Here is a 22,806-nt window from a genome sequence, read left to right on the forward strand (position 1 = left end):
TTTAATATAGCTATTATTAATAACAGTAAATCTATTTGGCCAGAATCTGGTTGGTCAGAATTGAATTATAATACATACATACAATTAATATGTAGAGATGATATTACTAAAATATCCTTGATAATGACTTACAAAATATATTCTGACTGACCAAGTTCTAGCCATTTAACATTGTCCTATTAATAAACCCGTTATAAATGAATAAGAATATGAGTTTGCTTCTTCCACCCGTTTCCCATTCTCATGCTTTTATGAGCTCATATAATATAGGTAGAGTCGGGTATTTAATACATCAGATTAATGTGATGATTTTTCTGATCGGTAACTTACTTACCTGAGCGGTGCCCAAAGTTAAGGCACGATTCCTCGAGACCTGTAAAGGTACTCGAATGGCCGCTCAGATGTTTGTCCGAGTGGGAATGGAAACTCTACTATAAAATCTGCTCGAGAAGGTTTAAAAATCATAAGAGCTTATCCTGATAAATGAGGTGTCTACTCCCGATTAGATTGGTCATCATCCAAGCGATGTATCTTCATTCTCCAACTCTAATTTTAACTGACATCCGACTTTCTATGTTGACCCTTTTAGATGTCATTATGTCTTCTATGAACGGTTACATCACAAGAATTGCTACAGGCCTGTAATAAAATGGAAGAATACATTAAAATTAGTCAACCTTATTAGCTCTTGATAGCTTCCTGAAATAATTCTTCATAATTTCCCGAAGCAATTCTTCATTTTCCGAGCTTTGACCACTCCGCTCCACTTAAATCTTGATTGATGAGTCAAAGATTACAAATTAATATCATTCATACGAGATGTCCAGCTGGCTCTAGCGAGGGGGAATGCGGCCCCGAGGAAGGGGAGGAAGGGGAGGAAGAGGACCTGGAGCAGTAGCGTCGCCGGACTCGGCGTAGATATGCAGATAGACGATGCAGGCGTAGGCGACAACGAAGGCGATCAGACAAATGCCCATCAAGAATAGCGCCATCCGGTAGCACAACGGCACCTTCCGCCGGAAGTCCTGCTGCTTGAACCGCCACGCGACCAGCAGCCTGAACAAGACCAGCGAGGTGGCGGCGCAGGAGAACCCCACCACGTACACTCGGGACGAGATCTTGAAGGCCATTCGGTTTCTCTCCTGGTTGTTGGTGCGGAGGATGAAGAAGCTGGAGGTGAACAACATCGTTGTCAACCGCAGGGAGATGTTCTGGCTATTCTGCTTCAGCTTTTCACTGCATTCCTTCAGCGTCCCCTCGTGCGTCTCGTCGAACACCTCCCGGGCGGTCATCCGTCTTCTGTTTCGGTAGTTCCACAGGTATTTAGGAACGATCTTTTCCAGCATCTACGAAAACACCACAGACACAGCCCTTTAACATCGCTTTTGACGTTTATTTAGCATCGTTGATTTGATGATGAATTTATAAGTTAATCGAGTGATATATTTGAAGATTTTACTAATTTATAATTGCTACCTCAAACCATTCGAGTTCATCTCTCAGCCGTAGGGGGTTTGCTTCATTACTGGAGATCTTGTTGGAAGCTGCGATATGCAGAAGGGTGTTGTTGGTGTCGGGCTCCAGATCGGTGAGCAACCACCGCGGCAGCCAATTATCATTTTTGATGGCCATCACAACCCGCCTCCGGCCATACTTGACGGCGACCTGGAGCACATTCGTGCCGTCGTAATTGAGGTAAGTGGCCAACTCTGGGCGCATTTGGAGGATTTTAATCACGAAGTCGTCGAGGCCGAGCTTGACGCCGGAGGTCAGCGGAGACTCATCCCATCTTATCCTATTCTTCACTTCCGGTTCCTTGTCCAGCCGATCATCAGTATCTTCTTCGGCAAGCAGCGCCCCGGAATTTTTTAAGACGACAGAATGAATCGGTGTATGGCTTTTGATTGATCTGTCAGATGTGAATCCCTTGATGTAGAATTCGAAGTCTTCGAGCTGGACTAAGAGTTTCAGGAGTTTCATGCTCATTTCGTAGTTTGACTTATCTCTCACTTTCACTTGTCCTGCAGAGTTTCAGCAGCTGATAAACAATTACATAACTAATTATTGTTTTAAACAAATAATTAGTTTTAATTTTCTCGGAAACGAAACTCACATAGCATTAATAAATTTAGTAGAAATTAATTAAAAAGCACAAATAATTAGTTGATAGCAAAAATATACAAAACCATGTTATTATACAAATACACAATTACTACTGTGTGTAGATACGATAAGTACCTGGCAGGCGCGGCCACCAATAATAGACCATCATCATTTGCAACGGGGAGGCCCCATCAGCATTTCGTGTCCATATCAACTCAGGAAATTTCTCTGCGATGTCCAAAGCTTCTTCTGCGCGTAAATGACTTGGCCTCGTCAAATAGATGATGGAGAGCTAGCACTTGTTTAACAACAGGATAGTAAACGAACCAAGTTGAGTCAAAGTTTTATAGTATTTTAATTTTTTTATAAGATAATTAAGTTAAATCAAGTCGAGTTCAAAATAATTAAATTATTAAAATAATTATTTAAGCTGGACTTGATTCATTTTTTACGAGCATGAGCTTAGTTCAAGCTTGACTTGAACTTAATTTATTTAGATTTTATCGAACTCTCAATTCAAGCTTGGTTGATTATTTGAAACTTTTACATTTTAAACTTATTTGATTGGTTATTGAGCTTGATAATTGATATGTCAAATACGATAGGGCCCCCGAAATGAGATTGAGGTCAAGAAAGCCGGCTGAAATGATAGTCAAAGTCAAAGAAGGGTTACCGAGTAATTTGGCCGATCAGATCCCATCATAAAGCCAACCGGCAAAATAGCCAGTCGAACCTCCAGGGGTTCAGCTCCCCACTTCTCCGGAGCACGACTCCCAGTATATTCTCGATCGGCCCATTCGCCGGTCGGACCTCCAGGGTTCAGCTCCCCATTTCTTCAGAGCACGGCTCCCAGTATATTCTCAGTTGGCCCATTCGTCGATCAAATCCACTCATCATTGCTCATGAGCATGACTCCCAATCTACTCTCGGTCGGCCCCATTGCCAGTCGGATTCTCCAGGACTTCGCTCCTCATTTCTCATAGACATGACTCTCAGTCTATTCCCGGTCGACCCCAGTGTTGGTCAGATCCTCCAGGACTCAACTCCTCATTCCTTATGGGCATAACTCCAATCTACTCCCGGTCGGCCCTAGTGCCGGTCGGATCCTCTAGGACTTAGCTCCTCATTCCTCATGGGCATGGCTCCTAGTCTACTCTAAGTCGGCCACATTGTCGGTCAGATTCTCCATGTCTCAACTCCTCATGCCTCATGGGTATGACTCCCAGCATATACCGGTCGACCATAGTGTCAATTGGATCCTTCTTTTGGGAGACATCACTATCAAAGAATCGCAACAGTTTGTCAGGGAATATTCTGCTGCTACAAAATATTCTGCTGCTCTGACACAATGGAGCTTTCCTCTACCCAATGGGAGGCTACCGTACATTCTCTACTGTCCAACATAATTTGATACCAGACATGCTCTGACACCAGACGTTCTCTAACGCCTCATTATTGTGGAGGTTATAAGAGACACTATAAAAATTGGGGGGAGGGGGGGGGTCCTCTCTGTTGGCCAGGTATGCTCTCACTCGTACACACACAGATCTACTACTATTCTATTGTTCATCATCTACTCCGGCTACATTTCTGACTTGAGCGTCGGTGTGTTTGCACCAAAGACCCCTTCTCTAGTTCTCGCTCCGATGTTCCTATTGGCTCTCTTTGTAATGCGTGCAAGCTCACGGTCTCCAACCCTAGGTTCACTCAGCCATCCGATTTACTATTCAAGGTCTTCACACAATCAACAATCGAGCCACCTCAACACCACGTACCTGGTGCTCCATTTTTCTTGATTTCAGACAGGATCAATTTTGACACCGTATGTAGGAACTCTGTCTGAATATGAAACACGAGAATGGAAGAAGTTGGACGACTCACCACTATATAACCTTATCACAAGAAGACCTAGAGTTATTAGTGGTCGCCCGATCGCAGTAACTGGTGCAGCAGTAGCAAGCACCAATCAGGAGCCCTTGCCAAACAACTCGACCATGTCGATGATGGGCCCACACACTGAGAAGAGAACCTGGGTGGAAGGACCGATTGTTGGCACATAATCGACAGATAGCACAGGTTGCAAAAGAAAAATAACACAAGGAGAGAAGATGGGCTGAGAAACGATTAAAAACACCGTGCACAATAGTTATAGAAAACTAAATGCACAGTATCCAGAAACGAACGCACAGTACCAAGGAAAAGAAATTGTGCGCAGAGATAATAAAGATGCACTGTAGCATTCCAAACAAAGAAACTGCGCAGGGAAAAATTAGACACCGACGCACAGTTGCAAGGGAAAAAACGGGAACTGAGGGAAGAAAATAAAAACTGGAGAAGAATATTATTACTGTGATCCACATTACAACCGAGAGACTCGACCCCTTTAAATACACCTCAAATGATAAAATTTGAAGCTAAAAATAGGGATGACTCATACCCTAAAAATAGGAAACGATAAAACCGATTAATGAAGAAAAACCATTGTGCGAGAGACGGAAGGAGAAAAATATGGTGAGTGCTCCAGGTGCAGCAGACCGTGGCGATTCTATCTGTCCATGTCTGAATTATTTGCTTCATTACTCCCCCTAATTCTGACATGGCTCTAAGTCACGTATGCCGAGTAATTGTCGCATGGCAGCTAACTTCACTCCTGACAAAGCTTTAGTTAATGCATCGGCTCGCTGTTCTCCAGTATTAATGAATTCAACCATAATCTGTCCCTTCTCAACACATTCTCTGATAAAATGAAACTTTGTATCTATATGCTTGCTTCGACCATGGAAGACAGGATTCTTCATGAGAGCTATAGCAGATCTGTTGTCAACAAACAAAGTCATCGGTTTTGGCTCTTCACCGGTTAATTCACTGACAAGGCTTCTTAACCACAAAGCTTGACAGGCTGCAGTTGTGGCTGCCATGAATTCTGCCTCACAAGATGAAAGCGCCACTGTCTTCTGCTTCTGTGAGTTCCAGGACACCAGACTTTCATTAAAATAGAAAGCCATTCCACTTGTGCTTTTCCTCCCGTCGAGATCACCGGCTAAATCGCTGTCCGAGTAGCCGAATATACTAATTTCCTGGGGTCCCTTTGTGTAAGCAAGTCCAAAATAGATTGTACCTTTCAAATACCTGAGGATCTGTTTGACCACCTTATGATGCATGCTTGTAGGCTTTTCCATGTATCTGCTCGCCATGCCGACAGAATATGATAGGTCTGGCCGTGTGTGTAACAGATATCTTAGACAGCCAATGACGCGCCTGTACTCCGTGGCATCAATTGGAGTCCCTTCCAGGTCTTTATGCAATTGTGTCTTGGGTTCCATCGGCTGCTTTGTGGCATTACAGTCTGCCATCTGGAATTGAGATAGAATTTTCTTAGCATAGGATGATTGTCTAAGTAAAATTCGGCTCTTCTGTTGTTCCACTTCAATTCCTAAGTAGTAGGAGAGAAGACCCAAATCACTCATCTCAAATTCTGTCATCATTTGTTGTTTGAACTTGTTTATTCCTTCTGTGCTCCTTCCTATCACGATGAGATCGTCAACATACACTCCAACAAGTATACTAGCTTCTCTTTTACCTCTTGTATATACTGCATGTTCTTGATTGCATTTTTTGAAGCCGAGCTCTTTCAGACTCCTGTTCAGCCGCATGTTCCAAGCTCGTGGAGCCTGCCGCAGTCCATAGAGGGCCTTGGATAACCTGTACACCTTGTGTTTCTGATTTTGTATTTCAAACCCTTCTGGTTGAGTGACATATATTTCTTCTTCCAGCTCTCCGTTCAGAAATGCCGACTTCACGTCTAGATGGTGTACCTCCCAGCCTTGATTTGCTGCAAGTGCAAGAATGACTCGAATAGTATCAAGTCTAGCGACAGGTGCGAATACCTCTTCAAAGTCGATGCCTTGTTTTTGCACATAGCCTTTAGCAACTAATCTTGCTTTATGCTTAACCACTTTTCCAGCTGAATCTTTCTTCAGTTTGAACACCCATTTTAGGCCGATAGGTTTGTGGCCTAATGGGAGCTCAGTTAGGGTCCAGGTCTTGTTCATCTCAATAGTCTTCAGTTCTTCCTCCATTGCTTCGTACCAGCAAGCCTCGGTTGCAGCTTCTTGGTAACAGGTCGGCTCTTCTGACATCATCAGCATTACCTCATTCTCCTCTTCATCAATACCAATTATTTCCTCAGTGTTGGCATAGATATCGGCAATGGACCTATAACGGACTGGCCCTTCATGAGACTCGGGTGAGGTAGTTGCTTGGGTGCTCGATGATGGTGTAGACGGACTTGATGCTCTTGTCGAAGATGGGGTAGCTAGACTTGATGATGGTGTGACATCTTCCGCCGCTGCCTCAATGTCTGCAGTAACAATCACCTCGTCGGTGTTGAATGCATTCATCACCACAAACTCAGGTAAGTCTTCTTTATCAGCACCTGCGTTCCATGTCCATTCACTATTTTCTTGAAATATTACATCTCTACTTACTTGTAGCTTGTTATGCCTTGGATCAAATAGACGATGAGCTTTGCAGCCTTCTTCGACTCCTAAGTATACCATAGGTGAGCTTCTGTCGTCAAGTTTCTTAAGGTGAGGGGTTGTATTTTTTGCATAGGCAATACAACCAAACACCTTCAAGTGGGCAAGATGTGGCTTTCTCCCCATCCAAGCTTCAAATGGAGTACGCTCTCCTAGCGCTTTAGTTGGGAGACGGTTTAGCAGATAGACAGCATGCCTAACCGCCTCTCCCCAGAACCTTGCCGGCATATGTGTACCCTTGAGGAGAGATCTTGCCATAGCCATCACTGTGCGGTTACGACGCTCCACAACGCCATTCTGTTGGGGTGTGTAGGGAGCCGAAAGGTGCCTCTCAATTCCTTCATTTTCACAGAATCGAGTGAACTCCGTGGATAGAAACTCACCGCCACGGTCTGTCCGAAGTGTCTTGATCTTGTACTCAGTTGTGTTCTCCGTCACGGACTTGAACTTCTTGAATGCTTGGAATGCATCTTACTTTGCTGTCAAGACAAATACCCACATCCACCTTGTGTAATCATCAACAATCAAAAAGAAATACTTGTTACCGGCAAGTGTACTTGGTGAAATTGGCCCGCAGATATCAGCATGGAGAAGTTCCAAAGGCTTCGTCGCTCTAAAGTTTGCTTGGTGCGGGAATGACGATCTTGCATGTTTGGAGATCACACACACCTCGCAAAGCTTGTTCGTCTGGGGCAATAGTGGCACACCAACCGCCAATTTCTTCTCCCCCAACAGCTTCAAGTCATGAAAGTTTACATGTCCGAGCCTTGCATGCCATAACCAGGTGGGGTCTTCTAGACTTGCTTGGAGGCAGACTTGCTTGAATGTCTTCAAGGTTATCTTGTACAAGCGATTTTGCGTTCGCTTTACCAGCATCAAGAGCTTCCCGCTCCTATCAATCACCTTCATGGTATCTCCTTCCATGTGCACCTCGTTCCCAGCTTCTGTCAACTGACCAAGGCTTATGATATTACTACAAAGTTTCGGAATGTAGTATACCTCGTGGAGGGTCTTCTGATCGCCGTTCTTGCATTCGAACACAGCCGTCCCCTTGCCCATGATCTCAATGGTTGATCCATCGCCAAACCTCACCCTCCCGGTGATAGTTTCATCTAGTTCTTGAAACTTCTCGCGATGTCCAGTCATGTGATTGCTGGCACCATTGTCAAGGTACCAAACGTCTTTGTCTTCACCTTTCTTGACGCCCCGGTACACCTCCGGTAGCAACCTCTCTTCACTGAGCAGAATGGTATCCTGCCGCTGAGATTCTTCGTGGAACATGGTCATCATTAGTGCTGGCTCTTCATCGGTGGCGCAAGTGAGGTGAGCCTCATCTCCACGACGCTTGCTGTAGCATTCAGACGCATAATGCCCCATTTTCTCACAATTGAAGCATTTTATGTGTCTCTTGTCATGAGTGCCACTGTTGTTGCCGCTCGTGCCTCCTGCACTATCTTGGCGCTGTGTACCACGACCACGACCGCGCCCTCGGCCACGCCCACGCCCTTTGCCACGATTAGAGCTGTTGGACCCACGTTCCTTGCCTCCTGACGAAGTGTCCACGCTACTCCCCTTTTGTCGCATTTGCCATTCGGCATGAGTAAGTAGGAGCTCTCCTTCAGTGTCGTTGGTGTTGCTGCGTAATCGAAGCGTTCGTTCCTCGTACGCCTTCAGTCGCCCTATAGCCTCCTCAAATGGTATAGACTCAAGGTCGTAGAACTGCTCAATGCCGGCAACAATAGGGAAGAATTTATCAGGGACAGAATCGAGCAATTTTTTTTACCAACGAGGAATCTTCAAGTGTGGCTCCAAGGGTGGAGAATTTGCTGCTTAGGGCGCTGAGTTTGCCAGCAAACTCATCAATCGTCTCGGTCTCTTTCATCCGGAGGGCGTCAAACTCGCTCTTCAACGTTTGTACACGTGCCTTCTTCACCCGATCACTACCAAGATATCTCGTCTTTAGGCTGTCCCAGACATCTTTCGCCGTCTTCTTTGTTGCAATTTGGAGAAGGATGTCTTCGGGGACACACTGCAAGATGTATGCGCGCGCCTTTTTGTCCTTCTTTGCATCCACCTGTGCTCCTTCCACTGGCTCCACCGTCTCCCAGACTCCCTGGGCATCAAGGATCGCCTCTGTCTTTATCGCCCACACAGTGTAATTGTGAGGACTTAGCATCGGATAGGGAAATGACACTCCGCCGTTCTCCTTTACTGGGATGCTCGACATTTTATAGAATCGTAGATTCTTGGATGTCTTATACTACCAACGCTCTGATACCAAATGTTGGCACAGAATCGACAGATAGCACAGGTTGCAAAAGAAAAATAACACAAGGAGAGAAGATGGGCTGAGAAACGATTAAAAACACCGTGCACAATAGTTATAGAAAACTAAATGCACAGTATCCAGAAACGAACGCATAGTACCAAGGAAAAGAAATTGTGCGCAGAGATAATAAAGATGCACTGTAGCATTCCAAACAAAGAAACTGCGCAGGGAAAAATTAGACACCGACGCACAGTTGCAAGGGAAAAAACGGGAACTGGGGGAAGAAAATAAAAACTGGAGAAGAATATTATTACTGTGATCCACATTACAACCGAGAGACTCGACCCCTTTAAATACACCTCAAATGATAAAATTTGAAGCTAAAAATAGGGATGACTCATACCCTAAAAATAGGAAACGATAAAACCGATTAATGAAGAAAAACCATTGTGCGAGAGACGGAAGGAGAAAAATATGGTGAGTGCTCCAGGTGCAGCAGACCGTGGCGATTCTATCCGTCCATGTCTGAATTATTTGCTTCACCGATTGGGTTCCCTCCAGCCTCTCTTCCAGTCGATTTCAACCAAGTTCTGCCACGACTAACCAGCCTCTCACCTGGGCCACCATCGTTGCTCGCATATCCTTGAGTGTTGTTTCACAGGTCGTGCGAGGATATAGACTGAGCGGAGAGGCCCCAAGAATCTTCCTCTAGAGACACGCCCGCTCGGGATGTACTGAAGTGAAAAGCCCCAGTTGCTAGCGGCTCGCCCGAGTGGATAAGCATGCCATTCTCCACGGAAATATTAGAAGAAAAGCTACCTCGCCACTACCGACCTCCTACGATCTGGGAGTACGGAGCCACAACCGACCCGGAGGACAATTTGTACAAGTTTGAAAATGCCACCATGCTACACCAATACACTCATGGGTCAAGTGCGAGTGTTCCTAAACACCCTCTCTGGCTCTGCACTAAGGTGGTTCAACTAGCTGTCGACCGGCTCCATTCGCTGCTTTAGGGATTTCCGTAAGGCGTTCCTCCACCACTTTGCCAGTAGTCACCAACATCACAAGACTACTCTGAGTCTATTTTTCCTCAAGCAAGGGCCCAAGGAATCTCTACGAGCATACATCAAGTGATTCAACCAAGTGGCGCTAAACGTTCCGTTCACCACTTCCGAAATATTAATAAGTGTCTTCTCTCAAGGCCTTTTTGAAGGAAAGTTTTTCGGGGACTTCATTAGAAAGCCCATAAAGAACTTTGACAACCTGCTGGGGAAAGCGGTCAAATACATTAATGTAGAGGAAACCTATGTCACTCGAAAGAAGGAGGTGACTGTCCCAGATTCGGCCAGCCAAGCCGATCGAAAATCATCACAACCTCCACTATGCCCTAGAGACCCTCAACCAAATCTTCTACTAGTCCTACACCATGCTTCTATTCTCCAAGGCATTCGGGTAATATATCGTGTCTCCACTCTCTAAAGCATTAGAGTCATACACTATGCCTCCATTCTCCAAGGCATTCGGGTTCCTACATCGTGCCTCCAAAATTCAAGGCATCTGGGTTCCTACACTGTGCCTTAAGCTCCAAGGCATTCAAATCATATACCGTGCCTCCACTCTCCAATACATTTAGGTCATACACTATGCCTCTACTCTCTAAGACGTTTGGGTCATACATAGTGCCTTCAAGTTCCAAGGCATTCGGGTCCTACATCGTGCCTCCAAATTCAAGGCATCTGGGTTCCTACACCGTGTCACCCAAGTCCCAGATTCTCGTGTCGCTCGGTTAAGTTATAAGCGAGCCTACCCTCGCGCTCAAATCCTAGATTCTCGTGCTGCTCAACCGAATTATAAGCTAGTCTGCCCTCACGCTCAAGTCTCAGACTCTTGTTTAATTTTGCTCAGCCGAGTTATAAGCGAGTCTGCCCTATCGCCCAAGTCCCAGACTCTCGTGTCGCTCTGTCGAGTTATAAGCGAGCTTGCTCTCACTCCCAAGTCCTAGATTCTCATGTCGCTCGGTTGAGTTATAAGCGAGCTTGTTCTCGGGCATAAGCTCCAAAGTATTTGGGTCATACACTAAGCCTCCATTCTCTAGGGTATTTGGGTCATACACTATGCCTTTAAAATCCAAGGCATATGGGTGTCTACATCGTGCCGCCCAAGTCCCAGACTCTCGTGCCAACCAGCTGAGTTATAAGTTAGCTTGCTCTCACGCTCAAGTTTTAGACTCTTGTATCACTCAACCAAGTTATAAGCGAGTCTACCCTCATGCCTAAGTCCCAGACTATCGTTGCACCTAAGTCCAGACTCTCGTATCGCTCGGCCAAGTTATAAATGAGTCTACCCTCATGCCCAAGTCCCAGACTCTCATGTTGCTCAGTCGAGTTATAAGTGAGCTTTCTCTCACGCCCAAGTCCTTTGTGCTGCTCAGCTGAGGTATAAGCAAGCTTGCCCTCGCGCACAAATCCCAGACTTTCATGTCGCTTGACTGAGTTATAAATAAGTCTACCCTCACACCCAAGTCACAAACTCTCACACCACTCAACCGAGTTATAAGAGAGTCTGCCCTCGCACCCAAGTCCCAGACTCTCGTGCTGCTTGACCGAGTTATAAGTGAGTCTGATCTCACGCCCAAGTCCCAAACTCTCGTGCTGCTTGGCTAAGTTATAAGCGAGTCTGCTCTTGCGCCCAAGTCCTAGACTCTCATATCGCTCGGTTGAGTTATAAGTGAGCTTGCCCTCACCCCCAACTCCCAAACTCTCATACTGCTCTAGCGAGTTATAAGTGAGCATGCCCTCATGCCCAAATCTCAGATTCTTGTACAGCTCAACACTCATATATCACCACCCGCTCGACGCTCATATATCACCTCCTAGTAGGCATTCATATATCGCCACCTGCTCGGCACTCGTATATCGCCGCTCACTTGGCATTCCTTACTAATTTTAGCCTGTTTGGCATTCCTTCCTCATTCGCCGTCCACTTGGTACTCATATATCACCGCCCGCTCGGCATCGCCATAGCTACTCACTCGACATCTTATAATATACTTGACAACTAGACTTTGTAGTCAGGAGCGATTCAACCTTTGCGATAGGTTGTTTAGTCAGTCAGACTCGCGCCTATTTTGACTAGATTTGAAGGGGAGGCTTGTGATATATGTTAGAATTTGAGGGATGTCCTAAGGTAATCGCCTTACAATTTTTTATTTATTTATTTGATAAGCATATATTTACTATTTGATTGCATATTATATGTTTGATTATCTTAAACTCATTTACTGAATATCTATAATATAATTAATAGCATGAGAGAATTTGTGATTGGATCGCAACTAGTGATTATCTTTGCATGTGCAACTATGAATATATTAAAGTTTCTCTAGTCATCGAATTGATGCATGAAGACACCATTAATTCTATAAGATTAGCACGGGTTATACTCCCTGGTTCGGCCAAACAGATGTTTTCTCACTGGATGAAGACATTGGGATGTCGAGAGTTAAACGTGGATGTTGGTTATTGTAACTAGTTCATTGGAGTGACTCGTTGTAAGACTTCATATGGTTCTCTACATATATATAGATATGTATGTGAAGTTCTTACTGCAGCACGAGTGCAAGTTTCCTTCGACTTAAGATATACAAGTCATCTTGGTCATAAAGACTTATACTTTGACATCTTAAGTAAATATCTCATTGATGTGTGGACCCGAGATGATTGAGTATAAGTTGAAGTGTCTGAAGATATTTGGATAGCCCACAGAGGATTCACCGCTCCTTACGAGGAGATGTATACCTTATGACCACTTGTTAGGATTATTACTCAAAGTCTTTGGCTAAAGCATCACATGTTAAGACCATGTCCTGAACTAAGTGAATATAAGATGAGTAAAAGGAACGAGACATGACTCATTGTAGTTGCTGAAGGATTTAGAATTAATTCTAAAATCAACTATGATTTTTTGGTTAATTAGAGATCATGATGTACTACTAGGTGTCACTCATAATCATTCTATAATTAAGTAGTTAATTATGAATGGCAAAGATAAACCGAGAACCTATTACGTCACACGTACTAACGAGTCTTTAAAATATGTAAAATAAGTTAAAGAATAGGATTCTTAGATCAAGAGATAAATGTTTAGTTGGACCATACATAAGATAAATATGAAAATATTTATCGCAATGGAAGCACGGATGTGCCACATCTCTTATGGAAGAGTTGGACCATATTTGGTTTAATCATGAACTAGTCATGAACCAAGTTGGTTTAGTTGTGAACCAAACCAAGGGGTTAATCGACTAATTTTTTGTTAAGGGATAATGGGTTGGATTTGGACTTTCTAATCAAACTCATTAATGAGGGCTATATATTGATATGGTTGAGAGAAGATTATACACATGAGATCATTAATTGGCTTGTAAGGTTTTTGGAAAATTTTAACTCAATTTCTCTTCTCCTCTCTCTCTCCCCTCTCTCTTTGCCGCCGCCAATTTCCCCTTGTTGCCATGATCACCACAAGGAAAAAATCTCTTCCTTGTGTGCTTCTCTACCTCTTCCTCTTAATTCCTCTTCTTCGCTCATGGTTAGTAACTTCTGAATGAGAGGCTTGTACTCAAGGAGTTGTCTTGAGGAGCTCGACGTGGATACGAATAGAGGCGAGGTTCGACAACGTCGCTACGGTTGATGCCCTTCTCGTTACAGGTCATCCGTAAGGTACACCTAGCGTAAATTTACTTTTCATACAAATTTAATTATGCGACCATGTTTGGCATATTGTATCCTTGTATGTGTGTGGTGCGTGTGATGTAATAATTTAGGAATTATTATTGTTTTATTTTCTGCTGCGTATGTTTACGAAATATGTTGTAGAATACACCGTATCAGGCATATCCCAACAATATAGCAAATAAGGCAGGGCCCCCAGAATGCGGTCAAAGTCAAGAAAGCGGGCTGAAGTGGCAGTCAAAGTCAAGGAAGGGTCAACGCTCGGGTTACCAAGTAATTTGGCCGATCAAATCCCATCATAAAGCCCACCGGCCAAATAACCGGTCGGACCTTCAGGGAATCAACTCTCCACTTCTTTGGAGCATGACTCCCAGTATATTCCCGGTCGTCCCATTCGTCGGTTGAACCTCAAGGACTCAGCTCCTCATTCCTCATGGACATGACTCTAGTCTACTCCCAGTCGGCCCCATTGCCGATTGGATTCTTCAGGACTCTACTCATTATTTCTCATGGGTATGACTCCCAGTTTACTCCTGGTTGACCCTAATGTCGGTCGGATCCTCCAGGACTCAACTCCTCATTCCTTATGGGCATGACTCCTAGTCTACTCCCGACCGGCCCATTACCGATTGGATTCTCTAGGACTCGACTCCTCATTCCTCATGGGCATGACTCTCAGTCTACTCCCGGTCGGCCCCAGTAGCGGTTGGATCCTCCAGGACTCTGCTCCTCATTTCTCATGGGTATGACTCCCAACATATACCCGGTCAACCATAGCGCCGGTCGGATCCTTCTTCTGGGAGACAGTACTGTCAGAGAATCACAACGACTTGTCAGGAAATATTCCACTGGTCTAATACAATGGTGTTTTCCTCTACCCAATGAGAGGCTTCCATACATCCTTCACCGCCCGACATACTTTGACACCAGACATACTCTAACACCATACATTCTTTGATGCCTCATTACTATGGAGGTTATGAGAGACATTATAAAAAAGAGGGTCCTCTCTATTAGCTCGGTATGCTCTCACTCATGCACACACACACATTTACTACTGTTCTACTATTTTACTGTTCATCATCTTCTCTGGCTACATTTTTGACTTGAGTATCTGAGTGCCTACGTTAGGGATCCATTCCTTGGTTCTCGCTCTAACATTCCTATTAACTCTCTCTGTGGCGTGTGCAGGCCCGCGGTCTCCTGTAACGCCCCAAATTTCCTCAATTAGAGTCATAAAAGTAATTTAAAAATATTTTAAAATGCTATAGAAATATTCTAGAGATTTTTAGAAATTTTTAGAGTATTTTTATTTAATTTTTGGAGTTCGTTTGATATTTTTACCAAGAGGAAGAAGTTAAAAAAAAAAAAATGTTGAAGCCGGGTTTTGAACCCAAGACCTCGGACTTGGCCGAGTCTTAACCGAACTCAGCCAACCAACTGGCCTGCAAATGTTTTGTTAACCAATTATGGAATGAAATACATTTAAGTAGTAGTTAGGAGCTTTTAATAAAAAGATTTCGGAAAAAAAGGCCGAGCCGAGGCTCGACTCGACGATCTCCGGCTCAACCCGGGTTTTAAGCGGAGCGGCTGACCAGCTGATCCAGCGGCCGGTTCTATTTAGGAAAGGGTAACAAACTTACTTAAAGAAGTTAATAGGAAGATTAGAGTTATAAAGAGGAAAAAAAAGGGTGTTGGCAGGATTCGAACCCGTAACTCTAATCACGAGCCAAGTCGTGGCTAACCAAGTGTGCTGCGGATGTTTCGTAAACAAATTTACAATGACTAGGTCTTAAACCATAACAGAAACGCTAGGCTATAAGAGAGATAAGTTGATATTGGTTTTTGGCTAAACCCTAAATCCCTCTCTTCCTCTTCTCTCTCGTTCCCGACGCGGCGATTTTCTTCTCTCAGGCGAAATCCGCAACAAGAGCTAGGGCTACTCCGGCGGCCGGTTGAGAAGGTTTTCCGAGAGCCATTCACATCGTTGAGGTCACCTTGCCGAGGAGAGCACATAGAGGTGAGAAAGAGGCAGAGATTTTCAGCCCTCCGAAACCCTAGAAGTCCTTCCTCTTCGGTTTGAATCCAAGAACCCTAGTAAGTGCTTTCCTCACCTGCAGAAGAGTAGTTTTGGATTTCCCGTTAACCTTTTCTTTCTGATTTTTGCAGCATGTTATTAAGAAGGTTTGCTTCCTTAAGTTGCTGCCGCGAATTGAGGATTTAAATCCTTGTATCTTCTTGATGTTTATTTTGAAACATGCTGTAAGGAATAGGTTGTAAAGGGTTAGTACACGGTTTGAGTTTTTCAGAATTCGGATTTAAGCTGTAAGATTTGTTGCTTAAGCTTTCTGCCGTGAGTTAAGTTCAATTCACCAAATGACTTAAGTCTTCTGCCGTGAGTTAAAAGGAAGAACAGGTAGTTTTTGTTCTAGTGTATCATGTTTCAATTTGTGATAGCAGCAGTAACATGTTCTTATGCTTTGTTCGGTTGGAAACAATTCAACATGTGTAGATCCATTGAGTGCATGTTTTAGTATATCACGAGTCGACCTTTGATAGCAGTAGTAACTTTTTCTTAGGCTTTGCTTGGTTGAAGATTTTGTTAAAGATGGCTACTTTATGTACAAAATTAGAATTTGGAAGAGGTTAAGAATAGCATGCGTGATTTGATTTCCTCTCTTCTGATTTCCATTGTAGCATGTTAAAGATTTTGTTAAAGTTTATATGTAGAATTTTGGTTAAGTTGCATACAGATTTAAGTTTCCTTGTTAGCACAGTATGCGGATTCTTGTTAACTAAATATGCAGATTTTTATAAGTATAGCATGTAGATTTTAATAAGCAGATTTTTATAAGTATGACATGCAGATTTTGATAAGTATTGCCTGCAGAACTCCAATCTTAGAACAGATTTTTATTAAGCTTAATATATAGAATTTTAGTAGCATAGTATGCAGATTTTTGGTTTAAGCATTCTGATGTTAGAAGTTGTTTAAACATTTCAGTTTTTAAGGAAGCATTCTTCTATTAGAAGTATTAACAAGTTTAAGCAAGATAAAGAAAAGAAAGAAAAAGGCCAAGACCTTAAGAAGATCCCAAAGTCAAGACTTTAGGGATTTTGGCACAGAAGATGCTAAAGAAAATGTCGAGACATTATATATTAGAAGTATTAGAAGATAACAAGTATTTTACTTTGATCAGTGGCACTGTGCTGGACTCTCAGTTGTCCTTGGGCTGGGCTCCCATAGTCGTCCATAGATTCAGATAACCTAGTAGTAACGGCACGGCCGACGGCCGACGGTCGACGACCCGAGGGTCGCCAAATGAGCGGCCAAATGGGTCGGGTCGTTACAAAGTAAACCCTACTAGATTCGGGACCAGATATCTCGGGTTTAGTTAGGGATGCGCGCATAGCAAGTACAGTTGTCGGGCCCAAGAAGAAGTTGATTATTATTTTGAAGTATTATAAGTATAAGTTTTTGAACAAGTAAAACGAGTTTTACATAAACATAAAGTATTAAAGATTAAGTTTAGAACAAATGAAATAAGGTTCATATAGTTCTAAAAATCAGTAAGTTTAGTTCTTTATTCTACCATGTTTATCTAGTAGATGAGTAGTTTTTCATGTTTACCTATTAGATAAGCAGCATGATTAGCTATTAGAATTACATGAGTAGATTCCTTAGCTTTTCTTTGCTATTAGTTTGACATGAGCAGTTATGTTTATGCTTTATTTCTTCTTAGAGCATATAGTTTCTAGTTCTTTTCGTATACATGCACATTCGTGATTTTGTGAGTTAGATAGCTCTTACTAAGCAAATTTTGCTTATAGATTGCATTTCCTCTTACTGCAGATACAGGAAAGGAAAAGATATAGAAAGGAAGGCGACAAGGAGGTGTTCGAAGGATGTGTGATGCTAGGACTATGGAACCTTGGGACTAGGAAAGAAGTTTTATTTTAGTTTCCATTGTCTTTTGCTATGTTAGGAGTATTTGAGATAGTATTTGTTATTTTGATGTGATTAGGACATAGTAGAAAAATTGTAATCTTGTGTGATGATTTCTGGTGTTGTTCTCTTTTGTTTTGGATTTATTAAACTACGTGAGAGTCTGTTACATGTTCCAGCCGCCTGTGGCTGTGTATATTATGTATGTATGTCAGTTTAAGGTCACCGGTACAGGGGAGATTCTGCCGAAATTTTTCGGTAGGGTTTCCTTGTGATTTTAATCATACCGGTTAAGTAGAGTTAGTAGTTAAGTAACGGTCACTCTTAGGTAGTAGTAGTAGTAAGAAGGGTGGTCGTTACATCTCCAGCCCCAGGTTCACTCGGCCATCCGGTTTATTGTTCAAGGTTTTCACACAATCAACAACAAAGCCACCTTGACATCATGTACCCGGTGCTTCATTTTCTTGGATTTCAAACAGGATTAGTAATACAAACTCGTTTATTTATTTTGAAACTTTATTTTCATTTATTTAGCATGTTGATAAGAGCAAATGTTAACGAACTGAACACATGTATTCAAATTTGTTTATTTAGTTTAATGAGTTGTTCAAGCTTGTTCATTCAATCGATTGTGTATATTGAACAAATATAAACAAGCTCTTACCAAGCTGAATACTAATCTTGTTCACAAATATTTGATTCATTTACAGGTCTATATTTAAGAATAAATAAATAAATTTGTCTAATTATATTATTAATTACAAATGAGAAATATATATCAAACAGCAATTTACCAAAAGGTACATCTACATTCTTAAATAAACCAAAAGGGGTATGCTACTTAATATTTATCAAATGACACATTTAATTTTATACTCTTTTGTTTTACCCTTTCTGCTAAATCTAACTTTTTCTCTTCTCTTTCCTATTCCTTTTCTCCTATCCAGGTAACCTCTCTTCTTTTTCATTTCTTTCCGGTGTCTTTTTGCATTTCTCTTCCCCCCCCCCCCCCCCCCTCTCTCTCTCTCTCGTTTTTTATATATGCATAAATATCATTCATATCATGCCCAACGTGGGTCCATATTGGGATTTAAAATCGATTCTTTTTTATTATATTTTAACATATCTAGAGAAGCCAAAATTAGCAATGGACGACACCGTTGGACTCTTTGCAATCTTAGAAATCAACATGACCTAAAATGAGTCCAATCAGACATGTGTAGGTCAATCAATGGGTGTGTAGGTCAATTAGTAGATTTTGGTCAAAATTCATTGATAGACCTAGATATGTCCAATTGAATATATTTCAGGTCTTTTGGATTTCTAAGACTGCAAAAAGTCCAATGATATCGTTCATTACTTATTTTAGTTTCTTCCAAAATATTATTAAAATATAGTAAAAAAGAATCAATTTTAAATCTTAATATGAACTCACTTTAAACCTAATATGAATCATATCAAATTCACATCAACCCCTCGTATAAATATATATCAAGTTAGTACAAGATCTGATATAAAATATCAAACTTATATTGAGCTTGATATAAATATACATGAGGCTCACGTTGGAGTCAGACCAACATTGATTTAATATTTATGCATGTATAAAAAGAGAGAGAAGAAGGAGGAGAAATGTAAGCGGAGGAAAGAGAGAAAGGAGAGGAAAGAGATTAGAGGTAGAGGTCTTATAAATAAGAGAGAGGAAAGAATAAAAGAGGGAAAAAAAAATTGACAGAGAAGGCAAAACGGGAGTACGGAATTAAATATGTCATTTTATAAATATTAAAGTAGCATTCCCTGGTTAATTCGGAAACGTAAATGTGCTTTTGATAAATTACCGTCTATCAAAGCTAGCGAAGTGATTGAAGAGATGGAGTACTTGGCTGGTTGCGCACGATGGCGTAGTGCAAGATGGTGAAGCCGTCGCCGGTGCGAAGGGAGGCCATTTCGTCGCCTCCCGCATCGATGATGATGTTGAACACGTCTAGGTGGCCGAACTGCACCGCCTTGTGCAGCGGCGTCTCCCCCTTCCTATCAATCACCGAAGCAGCCAGCTATGTGAATAACAAGACACTAAATGCATATATTTAGCGGCGATTGACTCGTTAACACACACACATACTTGTTCTTCTTGTGCGCGAGGCTTCCGTCCCCCGCTACCAAGGCTTTAGCCACCTCGCTGTTGCCGATCTCGGCCGCGATGTGCAGCGGTGTGTCGCCGAAGTAGTTCCGGTGGCAGAGAATGTTGCGGTTGATGTCATCTGGGAGGCCGATGATGGCGACGGCCAAGTTGATCTTCCTACTGGCGATCACCACATGGAGCACCGAGTCGTTCATTAGGTTCAAGGGCTTCCTGATGCCATGCACTTCCCCGACCACATTTCTCGCAAGAACATCAAAAGGCATTGTTTCTTTTTCATCAATGCGCTTCAGCACAATTTCGTACGTGTCCTGATCGAAATTATGAGGTCGATCCTCCTCCTCCTCCTCCTCTGACGACAACGGCAGTGGCAGCGACGGCGATAGCTGCCGTGACGGAGACAGCGGCTGAGATGGCGACAGCGGCCGCGACTGCGATTGCGGCCAAGATAGAAGCGGCGACAACGGCCGCAACGGCGATTGGGGCCGAGATGGAGAAGGCGACGGCGACAGTGGCCGTGACTGCGATTGCGGGCGAGATGGAGACGGCGACAGCGGCCCCGACGGCGATTGCGGGCTAGACGGCGACGGCGACGGCGACGGCAACGGCGACGGCGACGGCAACGGCGACGGCGACGGCAACGGCGACGGCGACGGCAACGGCGACGGCGACGGCAACGGCGATGGCGGCGACGGCGATTGCGATGGCGGCGTCGTCATGGATGTAACTAACGGAATGATATATTATTATTATTATGTCGACTGATGTGTATATATATAGAGCATTGTTTAACATTCAACTTTTACTTTTTATCCCTCCGTAAATGAGCTCCGCGACTTTTACGTATTTGTCCATATGAAATTATTGAGCTCGATCCTCCCCAAGCCGTCGCGATGGCAACGGCAATATTATTATATCGGCGGCCAGCTGCCGTGATTCCTACGGCAGTATTATTACATGGACGGGCGGCGCCTTGTTATTATTAGGGCATATTAATTTAAATGTTAATATATATCACAAAATAACAGGTCGCGAAACTATTATATTAATATTTTATTTTATTCTAGACTCCGTTCTGATTTATAACATAATTTATATCAATCTCGAATTAGAAAAGGAATCCTCGGTATTAGTCCTACAATATTTAAGTCAGTCATTAATAATAAAATAGAAGACGGAGCAATAATAATAATGATAATAACAACAATAGAGTATTGCATATATCTCCGTTGGTGCTTGGATCCCTTTTATATAGAATTTCTGTAGCGCGCGTACATGTTTTTCAAGATGAGCACACATCTTTAAATTCTTTCTAAAAATATTTGTCAGTAAAATATTCCTAATATAATATCTTAATAGACCGAACATATATTTAAAATCACAATGAAAATTTTCATCATACGATCTTCTATTTTATCATACCATCTGTCAACCACACTAATTCTAAAAAGGATATTAAAGGATGACCTTATAGATCCATTGTTAGTCCAAGCGGGCATGTCACTCAACCTACACTTTGACCTGGTATATCCATCTGCTCGACTGGCGCTCCATTGCACCTGTGTCTCATGTGCTCGGCCAAGATTCCGCTGTGTTTGTCCCGAGTCTGCCATTCGGCGTGGAATCTTTCTTTATTATGTGGGCGGCAGCGGCCGTGATTCCAGCTGTCGCGATGGCATCGGCAATATTATTATGTGGGCAGCCAGCTGGCGTGATTCCGACAGCAGTATTATGCGACTTGTTATTATTACGGCATATTAATTTAAATGTTAATATATATCACATTTTGAAATAACATGTCACGGAACTATTATATTAATATTTTATTTTTTATTAACTGATCCTATCTAGTAGTAAACGAGACAAATGCAAAAGATATGACGCTCCTGTTGATTGACTTCGTTCTAATTTGTAATATAGTTTATGCCAGTGTCAAATTAGGAAAGGGATCCTCGGTATTAGTCCTCCGATTCTTAAGTCAGTCACCGATAATGAAATGGAAGGCAGAGCAATAATAATAATGATAGTAGCAACAACAGTGTATTGCACATATCTCCGCTGATGCTTGGACCCCCTTTATATAGAGTTCTTGTAGCGCGCACGCACGTTTCCCAAGGCGAGCACGCATCCCCAAACTTCTCCTGAAAAGATTTATCAGTAAAGTGTCCCTAACACAGTATCTTAACAGGCCGAGCATATCTCTGAAGTGACAGTGGAAGCTTTCGTCGTACGATCTTCTGTCTGACCATGCCACCTATCAGCGGCACTAATTCCCAAAAGGATATCGAAGGATGACCTTATAGATCCGTCGTTAGGCCAAGCGGGCACGCCACTCGGCTTGCACTTTAGCGGACCTGATACACACGCTCGTTCGACTAGCACTCCACCGCACCTGCCGAGATTCCGCTACGTCTGTCCCGAGTCCTGCCGCTCGACATGAAATCTTTCTTTGTTGAGCGTCGGTTGTTCGACACATTGCCAAGTCAAAGGTGATGTCGGATCAGGCAATCTCCCTCCCGGTCGGACGAGACGATCGCCCGACCGGTCGATAATATTTGAGCGTTGACCATCTTAACTTTGACCATCGTAGCATAATATCCTCAGCAGGGTGGACACCCCCCTCTGTATCACCGCATCATTAACGTACATTTATATTTATTTTAATATTAACTTTAATTATTTATAAATCTACTATCTATCTATTCATTTTTATTTTTTATATTTAAAATTCATTTTCTTATTTTTATTTTTTTTTTATAAAATCCATTCATTAACCGTGTTCAATTATGTTAATATGGGATATTATAACACTGATTCATATTAATGGGGATGTTCTAAACCCTCCATTATAAACCCCACCCCCTATATGAGTGAAATTTATAATTTATTTTTTATAAACCGATCTTAAAATCTTTGTATCAATTTATATTTTTTTTAAAAGAAAAATTATAAAGAGGGTTTATGTTCTCCCTCTCGACGTGCACGTGAGGGAAGTAGGCAGCAAGGGCCCGTTGCCCTATTTAATGTTTTCTTTCTCTTTTTTTTTTGTTTATTTATACTTTTGTTAAATTTAAACA

At 42.7% G+C, this 22,806-nt stretch overlaps 1 protein-coding gene across 1 annotated transcript; it reads right to left on the reverse strand.

The window, feature by feature from the left end:
- Window positions 1-614: 614 nt before the first annotated feature.
- Window positions 615-20,448, reverse strand: LOC121967947. The gene is made up of 5 exons (XM_042518485.1): window positions 19,712-20,448; window positions 19,469-19,620; window positions 2,239-2,352; window positions 1,477-2,021; window positions 615-1,346 (listed from the first exon to the last, which is right to left on the reverse strand). Exons 1-5 carry the CDS (start codon window positions 20,446-20,448, stop codon window positions 834-836), a joined length of 2,061 nt encoding a protein of 686 aa, XP_042374419.1. The 3' UTR covers window positions 615-833.
- Between the last annotated feature and the right edge of the window lie 2,358 nt (window positions 20,449-22,806).

The sequence above is a fragment of the Zingiber officinale genome, chromosome 3B, assembly GCF_018446385.1.
Source record: "Zingiber officinale cultivar Zhangliang chromosome 3B, Zo_v1.1, whole genome shotgun sequence".
In the NCBI taxonomy this organism is placed as follows: Eukaryota; Viridiplantae; Streptophyta; class Magnoliopsida; order Zingiberales; family Zingiberaceae; genus Zingiber; species Zingiber officinale.